Source organism: Annulohypoxylon truncatum, assembly GCF_022578515.1.
Source record: "Annulohypoxylon truncatum strain CBS 140777 unplaced genomic scaffold F4807scaffold_4, whole genome shotgun sequence".
NCBI lineage: Eukaryota > Fungi > Ascomycota > Sordariomycetes > Xylariales > Hypoxylaceae > Annulohypoxylon > Annulohypoxylon truncatum.
The window spans coordinates 747,521-765,651 of NW_025953790.1; the positions used below are offsets into that span (position 1 = coordinate 747,521).

The 18,131-nt window shown below is 47.6% G+C and overlaps 3 protein-coding genes across 3 annotated transcripts; all 3 read left to right on the forward strand.

Annotated features, from left to right (window-relative positions):
- F4807DRAFT_411061 (Phosphomethylpyrimidine kinase-domain-containing protein) lies at window positions 1–2,698 on the forward strand. The gene is made up of 10 exons (XM_047996670.1): window positions 1–317; window positions 436–617; window positions 675–757; window positions 827–1,371; window positions 1,425–1,641; window positions 1,692–1,800; window positions 1,852–2,067; window positions 2,132–2,211; window positions 2,261–2,382; window positions 2,445–2,698. Exons 1-9 carry the CDS (start codon window positions 265–267, stop codon window positions 2,297–2,299), a joined length of 1,524 nt encoding a protein of 507 aa, XP_047857960.1. The 5' UTR covers window positions 1–264; the 3' UTR covers window positions 2,300–2,382; window positions 2,445–2,698.
- A 269-nt stretch (window positions 2,699–2,967) lies between these two features.
- F4807DRAFT_411078 (P-loop containing nucleoside triphosphate hydrolase protein) lies at window positions 2,968–6,313 on the forward strand. Its single transcript, XM_047996671.1, has 7 exons — window positions 2,968–3,376; window positions 3,484–3,590; window positions 3,647–4,615; window positions 4,670–4,777; window positions 5,248–5,376; window positions 5,432–5,578; window positions 5,637–6,313. The coding sequence occupies exons 1-7, from the start codon at window positions 3,240–3,242 to the stop codon at window positions 5,693–5,695; spliced, it is 1,656 nt and encodes a 551-aa protein (XP_047857961.1). The 5' UTR covers window positions 2,968–3,239; the 3' UTR covers window positions 5,696–6,313.
- A 320-nt stretch (window positions 6,314–6,633) lies between these two features.
- F4807DRAFT_411086 (glycoside hydrolase family 61 protein) lies at window positions 6,634–8,643 on the forward strand. The gene is made up of 4 exons (XM_047996672.1): window positions 6,634–6,806; window positions 6,987–7,191; window positions 7,439–7,575; window positions 7,781–8,643. Exons 1-4 carry the CDS (start codon window positions 6,749–6,751, stop codon window positions 8,065–8,067), a joined length of 687 nt encoding a protein of 228 aa, XP_047857962.1. The 5' UTR covers window positions 6,634–6,748; the 3' UTR covers window positions 8,068–8,643.
- The last annotated feature ends 9,488 nt before the right edge of the window (window positions 8,644–18,131 follow it).

Genomic DNA, 18,131 nt, shown 5'->3' on the forward strand with positions numbered 1-18,131 from the left:
AGTACATATAAATACCTAGGTAATTGCCTAGGTATTTCGGCAGCAAATTGATGATGATACCCTGATGACGTCGACCCACTTCTTAAACTACTAGGTACTACCGCGGAACGGGTGCTACTTTCTTCACCTAAGAACTCAAAAAATATCGCACTAATAGGCAATTTTAACTAGGATTTATATTTGTAGGTAACATAAGGCAGGGCTAAGTTCGGTATAACTGCCGTAGGTCGCAACCGAGATCCATCCCTCTCACCTAGCTGTACCATGGCCAACAGGAGGATTCTCGTTATCGCGGGGAGTGATTCCAGCGGTGGTGCGTAAGTTCATGATCTCCCCCCTAGGTCAACCCCAAGACACGACCAAACACAGCCAGACACAAATAAACAAAACAAAACAAAACACTCGCTAACGGCCCCTCTCGGCCAAATTAATCAGCGGCCTGGAGGCCGACCAGAAAGTCATCGCTGCTCATGGCTGCTATGCCATGACCGCTACCACTGCTTTGACTGCTCAAAATACGACGGGAGTCGACGACATACATTACGTCCCTCCCGAGTTCGTAAGGAAGCAGATCGATGCTGTTTTCAGGGATATTCAGCCCTGCGTCGTGAAAACTGGTAGGTCAGATCATGTTGATCTGCCATGTTCAGGGGCTTATCGGGATTCCGTTTAAGGGATGCTTGCGTCTGCGCGTACCATCGAAATAGTTGCAGAAGCATTGAAGGAATATGAAGTCGGGAGGTTGGTATTGGATCCTGTAAGTCTCCTTGGATAATGAATAATATCGCTTATACTTAGACTTTCTTGGAATCTTAACTCTGGATAGGTCATGGTCGCGACTACTGGCGCTCAATTACTTCCTTCAAAAGCTGTGAACGAGCTACGAACTCTGCTCCTGCCTCGGACATTCATACTTACCCCAAATATTCCCGAGGCCCAACTCCTGCTCTCCGATGGCGGGAAAGAAAGTATCGACATTCAAAGCGTTGAAGACCTGGAAGTGATCGCCCAAGGAGTACTGGAATTAGGACCTAAGTGGATTCTCATCAAAGGCGGGCATGTTCCCTTCAAAAAAGACGGCTCCGTAGCTACGACCCCTGAAGAAAGGGAACTCGTCGTTGATCTCTTGCTCGGAGAAGGCCAGGCTACGAGAATCGAGAGCCCATATATCGAGTCGAAGAACACGCACGGAACAGGATGCTCGCTGGCTTCTGCCATTGCCTCAAACCTCTCTAGTGGACTGAAACCCGTGGAATCTGTCCGAGCTGCTTGTCGATATGTCGAGGCTGGCATCAAATCCGCACCTGGATATGGGAAAGGGAATGGTCCGATTAACCATTTCCATTCGGTTTTGACGCTCCCCTTTTCTCCGTAAGTCCGCAAACTTAATTGAGTCTAATCGTATTTGTACTGAGTACGAGCAGTGGGCATTTTATAGACTATCTCCTCGAGCGGCCTGATGTATCGCCGGTATGGCAGCGTTTTATCAACCATCCATTCGTGCTCGGCCTCGGGAACGGAGAGCTGCCACTTGCATCATTTAAGGGTTATTTGATACAAGACTACCTGTACTTAGTCCAATTCGCCAGGGCAAATGCACTAGCATCGTACAAGTCTAAGAATATGGAGGATATCGCAGCGGTCGGTACCCGTCTAGTAAAAACGCAACTCGAAGCTGACGCTGATTGTAGGGGGCAAAAATAGTGTCGCATATCCATACCGAGATGAGACTGCACGTTGACTATTGCAAGGAATTCGGCATATCGAAAGAGGAGATGGAAGCGACCGAGGAGCTTCAAGGTATGTAATACCCAACCTTCTTACCCCCCTCCCTGCTGATTAGATATCTAGCATGTACGGCGTACACAAGATACGTTCTGGATATTGGGCAGTCGGAAGATTGGCTTGGTCTTCAGGTCGCTCTTGCTCCCTGCCTCCTTGGTTACGGGGCTATCGCGAGATATCTTCACGACGACCCAAGAACGAAGACAGAGGGCAATACATACTGGAAGTGGGTCCTGAACTATGTTGCAGAGGACTATGTGCAAGCGGTAAAGACCGGATCTGGTGAGTATCCCATGCGCCTTATGGAGTCAGGTCCGCTGAATATTGACATATATATCGTCGATAGATCTGATGGAAAGGAATGCCGTCTTACAGTCTCCGTCGAGGATAGAAGAGCTTGTCAAAATCTTCATCCACGCCACTAAGGTAAGATACTTGAAGCCAATGGTATTATCTTGTACTGACACAGTAACAGATGGAGATCGGGTTCTGGGAAATGTTCCCGTCGGCTTAACGCGTCATGAAGTTCATATAATTGGTGCACGATAGAATAAAAAGGCAAGCATCTGACGCGAATAGATGAATGATGAAGGGCATGTATGTATCATGAATAAAATAACACAGACCTGACATTATTATATGTTGACCCGGAGTTCAAGTTATGTACCTCAGTATTCATGCTTTCTCGTCCAAGACAATCCCAGACATTCCTATTTCCCAAGCGACATGGCCTTTCGAGGGAGTTAGATACAATTTAATAACACTGCGGCCGATTGCGTTGGATTGCATTTGAAATATTATACCCGTCAAAAGATACCTAGGTACTTGTGTATGAGCCTGAAGAGATGCTTCGGGTGTCGGGTGTTCTGTGGATGTCTTCATACGGAGGTTGGGTGCACAATACTAGGTGAACAGTGGATGAGTAATATTGTGCTTCTGCTTGTGCTTGTTGAGTAAAATGGTGAATGGCCAACCGGCTGCCAGTCGTTGGTGCTCAGCTGACAGCTGTCAGCTACGGGTAAAAACTAAGTACCGTGGTACTAATTCTCACGCCTTTCCGCTTTCGGGTGGGTACTTTAGTACGCGAGGCAAAAAAAAAATTGCGACCGCACGGTCCACATCACAAGGTAGCGGTGTTTAGCGTTGTTGGGCCTAGACTGCCGTTCCTATCTAAACTAAGAAAAAAAAATATTCTACTTGAATCAGGGTTCGTCTTGTCTTCATAAATTCATCACCAAGACTTTCTTTCCATTTCGTGTCTTCCCATTCCATTTACTCCCACTCTCCGCTCCTTTTTTTCACGCAGATCGCACGCTGCGTTCACGTCGTATATCATCCGCTCAATTAATTATCTTCCCTTGGAAGACAGGTTTTCTCGTGTAATCAATTTGCGACCAGCATTTCCCCCATTTTGAATCCTTCAAAAGTCGTCTCTCAACATACACGAAAACATCATGTCTTACGGCGGCGGTGGTTACGGCTCCCGTAGCGGCGGCGGCCATGGAGGCCACGGAGGTTACTCTAACGGCCACAACAAGTATGGAGGTGGTGGTCACGGTGAAGGTCACGGTCGTCAGGACTACGGCCATGGGTAAGCATTGCTCTTCAATCCCTTGCTATTCTATGATCCTCCCTCTTCCCTCCTTTTTTTACATCATTCTTATTTTCTCATACATTTACTGACATGTTTATTTACAGCAACAGCTATGGTAACGGTGGGGGCTACGGAGGTGGCTACGGTGGTGGAGGCGGCGGCGGTGACCGCATGTCCAACCTCGGAGCTGGTCTACACAAGCAGGACTGGGGTGAGTATCTCTAATATGCCTATCATTTAATATCCAACTAACCCGTCTATCTCCAGATCTTAGCAGCCTCCCCAAGTTCGAGAAGTCCTTCTATAAGGAAGATGACGCCGTCGCGCGGCGACCTGCTAGCGAAGTCGAGCGATTTCGCCGAGATCACCAGATTACCATCTCTGGTACCAATGTTCCCAAGCCTGTCGAGACTTTCGACGAGGCAGGCTTTCCTCGATACGTGATGGACGAGGTTAAGGCGCAGGGTTTTCCCGCTCCCACTGCCATTCAGTCTCAAGGTTGGCCAATGGCTCTTTCCGGTCGTGACGTCGTCGGTATTGCCGAGACAGGCTCTGGAAAGACCCTTACCTACTGTCTTCCTGCCATTGTCCACATCAACGCCCAGCCTCTCTTGGCACCTGGCGATGGCCCTATCGTCCTTGTTCTTGCCCCGACGCGTGAACTGGCTGTTCAGATTCAGCAAGAGATCACCAAGTTCGGAAAGTCCTCTCGTATCCGCAACACCTGCGTTTACGGCGGTGTTCCTCGTGGTCCTCAAATCCGAGATCTGACTAAAGGTGTTGAGGTTTGTATCGCCACTCCTGGACGTTTGATCGACATGCTTGAAGGTGGCAAGACCAACCTTCGCCGAGTAACCTACCTGGTCCTTGACGAAGCCGACCGCATGTTGGATATGGGTTTCGAGCCCCAGATTCGTAAGATCATTAGTCAAATTCGTCCTGACCGTCAGACGCTCATGTGGTCTGCAACCTGGCCCAAGGAAGTTCGCGCTTTAGCCGCCGAATTCCAAACCGACTTCATCCAGGTCAACATTGGTTCGATGGATTTGTCTGCTAACCATCGTATTACCCAAATTGTTGAGGTTGTATCTGAGGCTGAGAAGCGTGATCGTATGATTAAACATCTCGAGAAAATCATGGACGACAAGGAAAACAAGGCCCTACTTTTCGTTGGTACTAAACGAACAGCAGACGAGATTACGCGATTCCTCCGCCAAGACGGTTGGCCCGCACTTTGTAAGTTCATACATGTCTTGTTCCGAGTATGAGATGGGACTAACCTATTACCAGCGATTCATGGCGACAAACAACAGAACGAACGCGACTGGGTTCTCGACCAGTTCAAGACTGGAAAGAGTCCTATCATGGTTGCCACAGACGTTGCTTCCCGTGGTATTGGTATGATTGCATTTCCCCCTCCCCCTTCACCCCTTCGTAGCAACTTCCAGCAGAGATATCATGTCCGCTGTGCTCTATTCTCATGTGTAGGGGCTTTCTCGATTGCGCGCACTTGCCTGATCTCCCATTGTGTCTCGTGGTTCTCATCCATCCAGGAAATTTGGGGTTAATAAGTATAATGGAGGCGCCATACTCTTATTCCGCTGTTGTACCTTCATGTCCCCGTGGTACAATTGCGGAGTTGGCAATTCTTGAATCTTTCAAGCCGTCTCCTGACTCCCAGATCCTAGGACCCAGACCGGACAGTTGGAATTCATCCAAAATGGCATGTTGATGCAACAGACAGCCCCATTCTCTAAGGAGAAAAAGCACGGAAAATATACTTAGGCACCGTCCGTCCGTCGCTGGGACTTGTTATGTAGATCATTTCTTTTTTGTTTCGCTTTGGCTAACCTGAAGTTGTAATGAAGATGTGCGCAACATCACTCATGTGATCAACTATGACTACCCGAACAACTCGGAAGACTACATCCATCGTATCGGCCGAACTGGTCGTGCTGGCGCCAAGGGAACCGCCATTACTCTCTTTACTGCTGACAGTAAGTTACCATGTCCGCCAGTTTTACATGGTCGTCAACTAACACCGTGTTTTAGATTCTAAGCAGGCTCGTGACTTAGTCTCGGTTCTTCAAGAAGCTAAACAGCAAATTGATCCCCGACTACATGAGATGGCCCGCTACGGCGGTGGTGGAGGAGGAGGCCGATTCGGCGGACGAGGCTACGGTCGAGGTGGACACCGAGGTATGTTCTAGTCTCCTCTTTCCATATCAATTAATACTAACGTATATGTTTTTATTAGGCGGCGGCGACAGAGGTGGCGGTGCTAACGCCATGCCCATCAACAACCGACGATGGTGATAATCTCTTCATCACCAAGACTCCGTTTTTGGCATGGAACCATCCATACATAATATGATGGTTGTGGGGTATCCGTGAAACATTGCATTTTCTTCTTTCCTTCCCTGCACATATGCACAGGTGGCGTTACGTCTAGAGGTACGGATGCTTAGATGTCGTTCGGATTGACACTATGAGAAGTGTCTACGCATCTCTTCATTGAGATCCGCAAAACAGTTCTTCTCCTAATTTCACCCAGAGATTCACAGGGCCGACGTGTGCCCAAGTCAATGGCATCCCACCAGCCAGGAGCCGCAAATCGCAGGACATGTATCAAAGTGGACGAAGTCCGCCTAACTTTTTGCAAGGGCATTTTCTGATCTTGGTCTTCACACTACTGGCCCATTTCTCGACTGCTAGGTCAAGAGAAAGGTATGTTGCTGACTCCCCACAGATTAGAGATGTTCTATAAGACCTACTTTTGGGTTCCATGTTAAGTTAGGCCCTTCCCCATCCGTCGGTTTTGTTCTCATTAGGAGGCAATACAAAGACTAGGTAGCATGAATCAAGGACTATGTTAACAGATTGTTGCACAATGCCATGGTGAATTCGAAGGCGTTGGAGATGCCTCCAGGACGGATGTTTTGTCAGCTCTTGCAAAGCTAGGACTCTATTCTTGGATAGTTGCGTCATCTGCGCAGTTTCTTCGGTGGTATTGCCGACTATATCTGCAAGAAAGACTGCATGGAGTTCCTTTGTGATCATCTGAGTGGCTCTTCCAATATAACCGATAATGACTTCTTTTTACCCGCAAACACAGGGATGACTTCCCCATACCCGGGAACCGCAACGACATATTCCGTCTCGGTTTAGGCCTCTACAGTTTCCCCCTGGCGACGTTTCTATAAGATGACGCCCTTCCTCGACTTTGAGCCGCCTCGGCGTAGCTATTTTGAATGCTGGCCTTTATAGTAAGACTTGTTATCTTTGTCTTCCTCGCGACCACTTGCTGCCTTTTTCAACTATTAAGGACCTTATATAATCTTATTTTCTTAAAAGTTTGCTTCCACAATCATGAAAGTCACTACGACGTTCGCGTTTCTCGCGGCCGGCGTCCAGGCTGCTCCGCATTGTACGTAAATTCGATTCTTCGTACATCTATAATGTTTATATTTTTTATATGTCATGATAATATCGCCATTTACATGAAAGTTACCTCTCATGTCATGTCGTATCATGCCATCTCATTTCATATCACGTCGCATCATAAAAATCTACTTTGACTTTATCTGATGATGGTTTTTTTCCTCAGATACCTTCCCGAAGCTAGCTGGCACGTCGGATTGGTCTTCGGTCCGGCAGACGGCTAACTTTCAGTCCAACGGCCCCGTGACTGACGTCAACTCGGACGCGATCCGGTGCTACGAGAGGGCCCCGGGAGGCGCCCCCGATACCACGGACGTCAAGGCCGGAGGGCAGATCACTTGGGTGGCTGCTCCGAACATCTACCACCCCGGAGGGTACGTATGGAGACAACCTACGCCAAGACGTAGATTTACCTACCTCACACTTGTGTCTTTGGCTGGGTAGGGACGTTTTTTGCTGGTAGTATTAAGACTAACGTGTTTATTTGCAGTACGTTTACATTTTGCCTCGTAATATATCTATATATATGAAGGCCTGGTGATTCAGAGCCTTCGTATAAATGGAAAGATATAGGATAGGCCGAGATGAATTACGTTACTAATACCGATACTGTTCATTAGCCCTTTCTGCCTACATGGCTAAGGTGCCCGAGGGCCAGACGGCCGCGGACTTCGACGGCGCTGGAGCCGTGTGGTTCAAGGTGTACCAGGATATGCCGACGACGTCGGGCGGACAATACACATGGCCGTCGAACGGTACGCTTCCCCTTTCTTTTACATTGCCTTTCTCTTCCCTCTGCGCTCACTTTTACTACTTGCCTACCTACCTGCCTTCCATTTACTTCCACCTCAACCTCAACCTCTAACTCTAAAATTTCCCTAAACGTCTACACGACTACAAACCATCATCATCCGCCTACCTACCTACCTAGCTAACCACCATACTCACCTCCCCCTATAGGCAAAGCCGAAATCCCCTTCACCATCCCCCAATGCCTCGCGGACGGCGAGTACCTGTTCCGGATCGAGCACGTGGCGCTGCACTCGGCGTCGGCGGCGGGCGGCGCGCAGTTCTACATCTCGTGCGCGCAGGTGCGCGTCAGCGGCGGCTCGGGCACCGCGCAGCCCAGCGAACTCGTTTCTTTCCCCGGAGCGTACAAGGCGACCGACCCGGGACTCATGATTAACATTTACAACAACGGCGGTAAGGCGTATCAGCCGGCGGGGCCGGGGGTGTTTACTTGTTAGGTTAGGGGTTGGGGGGGAGCGGGTCGATGAAGAACGGGGAGAGGAGAGGAGAGGAGAGGATGAAAGGGGTGCTGGGTTCGTTCAGCTGGTTACGCGTACGCGGTGAGCGATCGAGATAACATCGCAGCTCTGAGGCTGGATGTGGGTTAGTTAGTCGGGTAGTTCAGGTCGAGCGCGCACGCAATACATACTTAACTAGGCAATGGGGTATTATCGTGATATGCCTTTGCATAGGCCTACCCTACGTAAGATACGTAATATTGCATCGAAGATCGAGGACCCGATAGTATAGGTAGAACGAAGCTGGCGAACTTTCCTTAGCTATGTAATTTATCCCCCAGTGATCGACGACTACGGTGATGATCTCTCGGTAATTTTCATATATTAGCTTCGTTCGAGACCGCTAGCTTGGGAGAGCTTCTAGGTAGAAGGTAGCTTTTTTTCACATGCTCCTCGCGGACCGAATCCCTCGGGGGGGCATGCTACAGATATCGATCGCTTAGGTACCTTAGCTGGTATCCGCCCGGCTGTCGAGTATTATCGACATAGTGGCGTCATGTCTTCGGGCTTTCGAATTCCTATCAGAGGCATAAAATTCCACGTAGGTTTCAAGGACAGGTGCCGTAAATTCAGCAGCGCGTTTCATATCGGCCGATTTTCCATGAGCTTCCTTTTGGGACTATTCCTCTCGGTTATGCGGCCAAGTTTTTTTCCAACTCTCGCGTGGTTTTACGAGTCAGCTTAGCCGGGTGTAACGATAAACTTGATATAATGAACATACGAGAAGATGATACGGAATTTCTATTTACGCCATCCTCATCCTTTCTGACCACAAAGGTTACTCAAGTCTTGCAAATGAGTGTAGGTATTGAGCGGGTTTTTGTCATGAGCATCAAATATGTACCTAACAACTGCCTAGCCTCCAGGAAGTGGAAATCGAGCTCCCACAGTCTAGTGACTATTTGCATACCTACCCACTCGATATAATCTACTAATTTATTAGCACATATTAAATTTCCGTAATATGTCTGAGGGTCCAAAGGCACACATATTTGCGATGTATATATCAATTCTCAGCTATGCCTATACATGATAGTCGTTCTTTATTGAGCAGCAATTGGGTTAGTATAATCGATTCTATAATTTCACTAAGCCTAAAGCTTTAAGATACTATCTGCTTGCCTAACCCACGATCGCCTATCGCAATTTAAAGCCTTGAAGTTATAATCTTGGGCCAGCAATGGTTGTCCGTATTAGTTTCCTATAGTCACTTACATGAATATATATATATACTTGGATTCGATGATTATAAATTGTTGAGGCCTCGGCACATGATCTATTCAAAAAATGAAGGGTTCGTTAAAAAGTGTCAATATTTAATATTAGGGCATTGCAAAAATTTCCGTTATTAGCGCCACACTATCCCCCTATCTTAGTTGGGGGGAGATGCCACCAAAGTAAATAGGATAGATTCGTAATTTGCATCCCAATTAGATTAGTACATCTAGCACAAAGAGGAAAATGAACTTAGTGTACAAATATTCCGTCGTCCTTGGAATGATTTGATTATGGGCGTAATTTGTTACGAAGGATGCTGATGAATCTTGAAACTGACAGATAAAATATACCTCCAAACAAGCGATATCAGAAATAGTAAGCTCAGTATTTGTTAGCTAGTCAACTGAAGTCTACTTAGCACTCAAGGCATTAAAGTTAAGTTCACGGCTGTGTGAGGTTTAAATCTTGGATACACGAAGGTACCTCGTAAATTAAGTTTGCTAAGATATTAGGCACGACCCGAGAGTAAATATAGCTCGACCTAGAAAAAGCAAAGTCTATTCGCAAACTACCGAAGCTAAAACATCCAAAATACATTCTAAAATACCTTCTATACGTACCCGTGACAGTTAACGTGTACTATACACACATACCGGCATGTGCTCATCGTGGTCTTTCGATTTCGAATCTTACATATCGTGTCATCTGAAACCGAAAGCTCTCACCAAGAGCCTCATCTGACTACGCCCGCATGTCACGTATCTCGCTTTTTCTTAGCCGAGCAAATTCCCTTACACCTTTGCCGCCCCTTCGGATATGGGACGGCAATGCGAAAATGCTCGAGAGCCTGACCCGACCAATTGGACTTTCCAACGTCGTTTATGTCCGAGAAGGTGAGAGATTTCCGGAAACCTGGGGAATAACGAGATCGAAAAAAAAACAGCAAACAGAAAAGAATAAGCACAAGAAGAAGAAAGTAGGTAGGCAAAAAAAAAAAGGGTCAAGGATTTGTTTGCCTCCATACATACCATGTTGGTTGCTTGTCACATATATCTCACCTGCAGAATATCTTACAATGTGGCTTTTCACGGCATTGACAACAAATAAAAAAGGAAGGCATCTCGTAATGACCAGTCAAATAAAACGATACAAAAGTCGTCTAAGTGACACACCAGATTGTTGGCCTGAATAAGCCCAGTTTCGTTGTAATATGCAAGCCACAGTGAATCCAGTCACCCTAATGGACACCTCCCTCTACGATTGGTTTTACCCCGGGCTACCCTACTTGACAGCGATCTAGAAAGCGCCCTGGAATCATTTTGACCGACTTTGCGGGTTGGAAAGCGCTGAGAGAAGTGACACAGCATTGACGAGCTGACAACTGGAATCTGGTTGGACGCACAGCCTAGATCTCGAGAGACGTCATATGACCTCGACAGAACGTCCACGCCACTCATACCGCTCGTCCGTTTCAAGCCAGGGAGAGAGGGACAGAGAGCGGGAGGGAGGGAAAGGCAAAATTTTTTTACGACTCCTCTATTTACCTACGGGGCGATATTCAGAGAATTGCGGTCGGAATTCATTTCCCCAATTGCAAATTGTCGGAGACGTACGTCTTTTGCTTCTTTAGATTGATTGCCTCTCAATTGCCTCTTCATGGTATCCCGGCTTCGGCATCCCCGTTCGGGAGATGGATCCGACGAAATTTTTTTTTTCAAATAAAAAATCAAAAACTCAAAATATTGGCAGTCATGAACCTGTGGCGTCGTAGAGCTGAATGGCAACAAAGGAGAGGCGACGATTTGGAACGGAGCTGAAATGGTTTTCCCTAGTACCTTTTTTTTAATGCCGGATCTTCGCAAAATAGGGGATCTGATTCTTTTATGCTACTTGTAAAACTTTGATCGGCCCGGCGAATAAGTTTCTCCTCTTTTCTTAGCTACGTACGATGCCATTACGACTAGAGACGGCTAATTTTCTCCGCAATGGCCTAGGTGAGGCCCGCGACCCGGAGGTAAGGGGAAAGGGTAGAAAAGAAAACCACACGTATTTGGAGTGCACATGTCAAGTTCGGGCGGGTTGGCCGGAAGGCACTAGGGAGAGGCGGAATGGCAAAGAAGAGATGGCATGATATATCGGATTGTCTCCGCTTGACACAAGTACCCAGGTAAAACTCAAGTATCAAACTGGACGGCTTCGAGAAATACCTAGCTACCGTAGTAGGCAATTAGATGTCATCAACCTGCTCTTCGCTGTCACACCTCTGTAGCTCTTCATACCAAAACAGCAATTGGATACATATAAAGCCCCTCTTTTCTGGCAGGAGTGTGTTTGAGGAGTTTTCCGTGCTCCGTACCATACCATGGACCGGCTCTGCGCAACCACTAAGGAGGTGAAGTTCCTGGAGGCCGGGAAAAGATACGACGCGGGTACGTATACGGTAGAGCTGGTAGAGTCATTGATTTTAAAAAAAGGCATGAATGCGGTTGACGTCAATGGCGTTCGAGACCGCTCTATGGGCCCTTAACTCTCGTCGTTACCCTTGCAATGCTACCGGCTATTTCCTGCTTTTCTTGAAATTTGTTATCCACTGTGGGCTTGTCCACATGCTGTTCGTGGGTGGCAGCTGGGGTTTTCAATTATCTAGAGGATTTAATGGTCTTAGCAGTCACGTCGTCAGTCGATATCCCTACAGCTGAAAGGTTCGTGGTTTAGAGTGATCGGCGCCTGCATTCTTGGCAACAGGGTTGTTAGAGATCTGCTTTCCACATCGGTCGATCTGATATTCCCAATACATCTGTGAATATGCTCACTTCAGAAAGAGGATTCTACTATGCAACTGAATAGCAAGCTTTTCCCTTCGTAGCCGCCGTACGACTGAATACGTCTGGGTTTCCGGGATACTTTCTTGGATTGGCGGTTGTATCGGTGTTTTATTCGTACAGATTTCGGCCAGGTCATGACACCATACTCGCGCGTATTGGCGAGTAGGGTCCGACATGTAAGTATGATCACGATGTTGAAATTATCCCTCAGACGTATCCGCAATGGAGGTATTGTAAACGGGCCTGAAGGACGGATATGGTAGTGATTTGAGGTAGCTATTGGTGATTTAATTACTGCATCATTCAGCTGGGCATCAGGGTCCTTTGATTTCAATTCTGGTCGGCGGTTGCTTTACGCGGTAGAGCGCTAATCCGTTTGAGGGACATTCATTCAATCTCGAGATTCGAGAGAGCTTCAGGGCAGAGATCTCAACGAATGAAGCACCCATTATTGTTATCGACGCAGCTGCCAACTAGGTATAGGCTGTTACGGCTGAAACACTAAGACATGCTTATTGCTTAAAGCCTTCGATGCCCCGGATCTTGCTGCTGTCTCGAACGGTGTTAGCGAGACACAGGTCCAAGTCGCGCTAACGCGACTCCATAACATTAACGAGACCCAGCTATGTAAGGCATGCGGAATCGACGCAGGACCCTGAGACTCCTCCTGAGCTTGAATAGGTATGTCGGTGATGATGATGCGCCCTCGTAAATACATACGGTACGAGTGACTCTCAACCCTCGTATTCGTGCGTTGGAAATTGAATTATGTAACGACATGGGATCGTATCAGTAAGCACGGTAAGATAATCCGAAAGGGTCCACTCCCGCTGGTTGTTCGGGTTGGAATTAATCCCTTTAACCCGAGACTTGGATGGCTGGCCCATGCGCCCCTGAACCTCCAATTCAGTCAAAGGTCGTGGCTTGCCGCTAGGCGCCAGTGGGCTTGACCGTCGTCGAATTTGAGAGCTTCGTTTTGTTCGCTACCAGAGCGACGGGTGAGACTAATCAACTTGGCCCTGTGGGGAATGAAAATAGCCGAAGAGATAGATCCCAAAGTGATGTGACCCGATGCACGGGCTCAAGCAAAATGATTGGTACCTAATTGAGAGACATGAGTGCCTAGCGCCCAGTTGTAAGATCACTGATTTGGATGGATCTGAGATCTCTTTACCCAACTCAGACCTTGGAGTTATCACGCATTCCTATTCGTGACTTGATAGGGAGCTAAATCACGACATTGTCCCCCTTATCGCCTTCGGCGATGATGAATAATGGGCACTATACTAGGTATTTGCCGCTATAAATGTTGGGTATGTAGCAGTGCGCCATAGTTGAAAGTGTGCCGTTCGAATAGGGTAAAATTCTCCCCAGAGAGAAGGTGGAAAGACATTGCATAGCAACAGATCATGCCATGCCCCAAAAATCTCGAAGGAATGAGTGCCGAAAAAGGTTCAATGGGCAAAAGGAAAAGCAACATCACAATGGCATAATAGAAATACGATAAGCTGCGAAGTGTGTATGATGTACAACACGTCATTTGGGAAAAATGCTGTCGGTATATTGTAGAAGTACTAGCCAAAGTAGTGGGCACCAATAGGAGACAAACCATAGTGGTGTATGCACGTAAGAATCGGCGGACTAGCTCATATTTGGGAAGGGTAACAGTTTTACGTCTGTACGGCGTAGCTCGTAGGAAGAAGATTGTTTAGAAAAGGGAAGGTTGTGTCGACGGGGTGTGGGATGAGGGACTGAAAATCGGTTCGTCTGACTGGGATTCCCAACGGGGATGCCGCTTGGACATTATGGTAAACGGTAAATGCGGAAATATGGCCGAGAAGATTATAGCCTTCGACCGAGGTCAATCAGATGTTAATGACAAGGCATTGCGACAGAGTGTGGGATAAAACGGCCCAGGCTATGGAAATATCCGTGGATAGAAAACTGATGCCATACGGTACGGCGGAGATGAAGGTGAAGAAAGTGGTAAGTTTGGATGGAACATCAATGAATTAACTGAAACCTGACGCTCGACTGGGCCTTCGTGAGGCTACCGTAGACGACCGCTAGCCTCTAGAAGCCTAGAGTTCTCCCTAGGCCCGGAATGGGATAGTTTGCAGGGTCGAGGCCCTGTTCTGAGCATGTACAATACGTATGTACTTCTCCCTCGAGCCCAGGTTCCTTGGGATTGTCACACTGCAACTCTGCAGCTTGGACGTGCTCATTTGGCGACCTTGGCAAGTCTGGGGGACCACTGTGGGCGGCGGCCAGGGGTGCAAATCATCCACGTGAACGATGGCTGAGGTGGCTCTGCAGACGAGTGTGGATGGAGTGCAACGACGTACATATGGTACATACCATAGAGAGGGGCCTGTCCTGTACAGCGATTCGGCCGACAATGCCCGTAACCACTTCCGGGCGGCACTCGAAGGAGGGAGTTGCCATAAACACATGTACGTCGACCGTCACCCACCTATATTGTGAGGTAAAAAAGGCATCAGATTTGTTATTGGCGAGCCAATGACGGACGGTCGACGTATTAATACGTTTCTTATAAGACCGCGAAGATGATTCCGCAGCGACATTGGCATTGTGCGTGAACATGGGAAGACCTGGTTTACAACATCTAGTCAGCATGCGAGAGGGGGCTGAGCTCGATATGATATATCTACCTTAGGTAGGTACCTTATTAACACGCATGTTAACGCGCATGTATCGAGGTTCCCGTTTTCCGAATGTCACATGCCTTGGAATGACATTCAATCGTGCATATAGTTGATGGTGTAGCATCCACTGGGTTGGGCGAAGGATGGCGGTGTGCAAGATAGTGGAGAGCAATATACATATAGGTATGTTAGGATGCTTATGGGAAATAGAATAATAGTGTACTAGGTATGCGCATTGCGTGCGGATAAAGCAAGTGCCCCGTCTCAGGGCTGTGTCCCCCCATCCCATCGTCGTGGGGACGATGGGGAAAAGTTAAGTCGATGTGAGATATGAGATATGTGACCGATACTGTCGCATGTCGTTGAAATACGGCTTAGTCGTCGCGCGAGTTTGGGCTCTAGGCATGAATGATCTCTGTTTAGCCTCGATCCAAGCTGCGAAACATGGCAACATGGAAACATGGGAGGATTTGGATTCAGCGCTTGTTTAGTCTATCCCAGAGCTTCGGGTCGCCAAAGATCTGTCGATTGTCCGGCGCCAGTAAAAAGGTACTGCCATATACCTTAGCCCTTAGCGGGAAATCTTTCTGGGGAACCATGCCAGGGGGTATCGCGCGTATGAGTTGCCTTACAACTGTGTAAATTATAAAATATCGAAATATAGGTTGGAGATTGGGGATTGGGGATTGGAGATAGGAGAATTAGGCGCAAGGTAACACGAACATTGAAGTCTAAGGCGTTCTTTCCATACTATGTATGTGTACCTGTCTGGGGCAGCTGGGCATGGAAAGAAAGGGCACCCTCGGCACCATTGATGCCTGGCCATCGAATTGTCCTCCGTTGGCGGCAACTGCCGCAGCAGGAGACCTGGAGCTTGAATTCATCTCCCATCTTTCCGCCGTTTTGCACGTCTAACATGGCTGGTAAACTCCGAATACCGACGTGCGGAAAGAGCGCTCCTTCATATATATACATGAGAGTACACGATGTTTCCAAGGCCCCAGCGTTATGTACTCTGGTATGTGGGATGTAACGTGGCCGGGTTACTGGTTACGGGTAGTTACCGTAAGCGTGGGATGCTCGATGTTGCTAAACTGGACATAACTTCTAGTTCCTAAACCTCACTACCTATTCTTAGGTATCTATATACGTAGTATAAAATACGATTAAACGCCATCTAACTCATAATGACCTCTTAAAGACGACGAAATCGGATCCCCTTAAAATCAATAAATCTCATACCCCGCGCACTCTCCGATCGGTAGTTTTATCTTACGAAAATATGAGAGTTACGGTATCTACATCGGCATCTTTCAGAATTGACACGGGTCCCTTTCCTAACGATTAGGCGCTGTACGTAATGTTGGTCACATCACGAGTCAAAGAAGTCAGAAAACTTCTTACAATCCTCGCCAGCTCACAGCCATGTGGATCATCCGCCTCCACGTCGGGATTTGCGAGCGGCTTTCTAATTCAAAAAGATACGTCAAGCTGAAATAACATACATGCTGCAAAAGAAATCTCTTCGCTAAGGGAAACAATTTTCATCAGTCAGGTGGTCGTTCCACAATGGGGAAGGGTCGGCGTTTTCCAGACGTGGAGCACAGTCCTGTGCCCAGTCGGTATTTTTATGGATTCGTTCGGTGCACACACGGTCGCCACGATATCCACATCCTTTTGCGGATATTTTTCATCATATCGACTTTATTCTGTGTAAGTACTGTGTGTGTATATTCGTGTATAATGGCTACAAAAATGGTTGTATCGAAGGTTGAATCTTGAGGCTAGGCGCGTCTTTCGCGTGTGTACCTGCTAGCTACGACCCGGAGAATATTACCCTTCAAGCTTCGAAGGCTAAAAAGCCATCTGATGATGAGGTTGTCGGCCCAAAAGCTCAGGTTCCAGAACGGTCGCAGATCCCTTCTACCTCGGCACAGTCTCTTACGGGAAATTGACACGGCCCGAATTTTGTTGTTGCAGGGGCTATTCTTTACATGGTTCCATGCACCATTCCATTTTCTCCTATCCCTGTCGACGACGACAAGGGTAGGTGGGCAATGGCACGCATTATCACCGCTCGATGCCACGCGAACCCGCCAATGCTCGATAACTTCACCCTTCGGGACATCTCATAATCGAGCATGTAGACCCGTGTGCATCGCTTCGCTACATACGGGTTTTCAACGGCCGCAAGTCTAGAATATATTTTGGTGATACTATTACGATGACACTGGCCGTCTTGATATACCCTATATCGCGACGGTTGACATGATATTCGAAGGCTGAGATAAAGTTCTAGCGAATGATCCATGACTGAGCGGGTGTGCTGTATCACGGTCAATCGCGGTTGTGTAATAAGGACCTTTTCGGCTTGCCATCTAGCCGAAGGGATATACCCGCCTGCTCGATCATTCGGAAAATTCAAACCTGATATCAAGGCGTATGAATCAAACAATTGTGTATCTTTCTCATAAGCCAATTGGCCCTGCGAATCAGACGTGCAGTGACCGACCGCTCGGATCCGAACATATGTTTATTACCTAGTGCCTGTACCAAGATTCATTTTTGCTGTTCACTGATCCCCGCTGCTTTCATCTTCTCAGCATCGCGGAATGGCTGGGAAGCTCGGGCTCGTACTGTGGCCCCAGCATCTGTCCACAAAAGTGGTCCCAATTCGAAGGTTCTCTCAATCCAGGCGTACGTTCATTTCTTTTCATAGGCCCCGCAGCTGGGTTCTATTACGCAGTACATAGTACGTAGCGCGATGATGCTATCGTAATGACGAAGCTCGCGGCTTGCCCCTGTCCTAGCTCTCGACTTCGTCTACAACTACTGAATTCATTATAGCCACCGAAGCTCGATGAGAGAAAAATCCATAATATTACCTATGCTTGTGACGATTTGGCACGGTACTTGTGGGTATATTAGTATCACGTATGACAGGGAATATTCACGAGTCAGTGCTCGTAAGTACCCATTAATAAGTCATGGGAGAAAACCGGCGGCATTGGCCTAGGCTGGCCGGCAAGAGGTCTATTTCTAGGCAGGCAACGAAGAGTGGCTGACAAAGGGAACGAATCTAGTAATAACATCAGGAGAGCAACAACACTCTACTTGGATACTTGGAAAACCTATACTATAATATTTGGTAACTCGGAGCTTACAATGATATACTATGCTATACTGAATGCCAATACGCGTATACTTAAGCATTGCTTCAAGATACGAAGGAAGCGCTAAGTTATGCTTAACGTCATGTTTTCACCTCGACTAACCAGCTCTATATAACACTCTG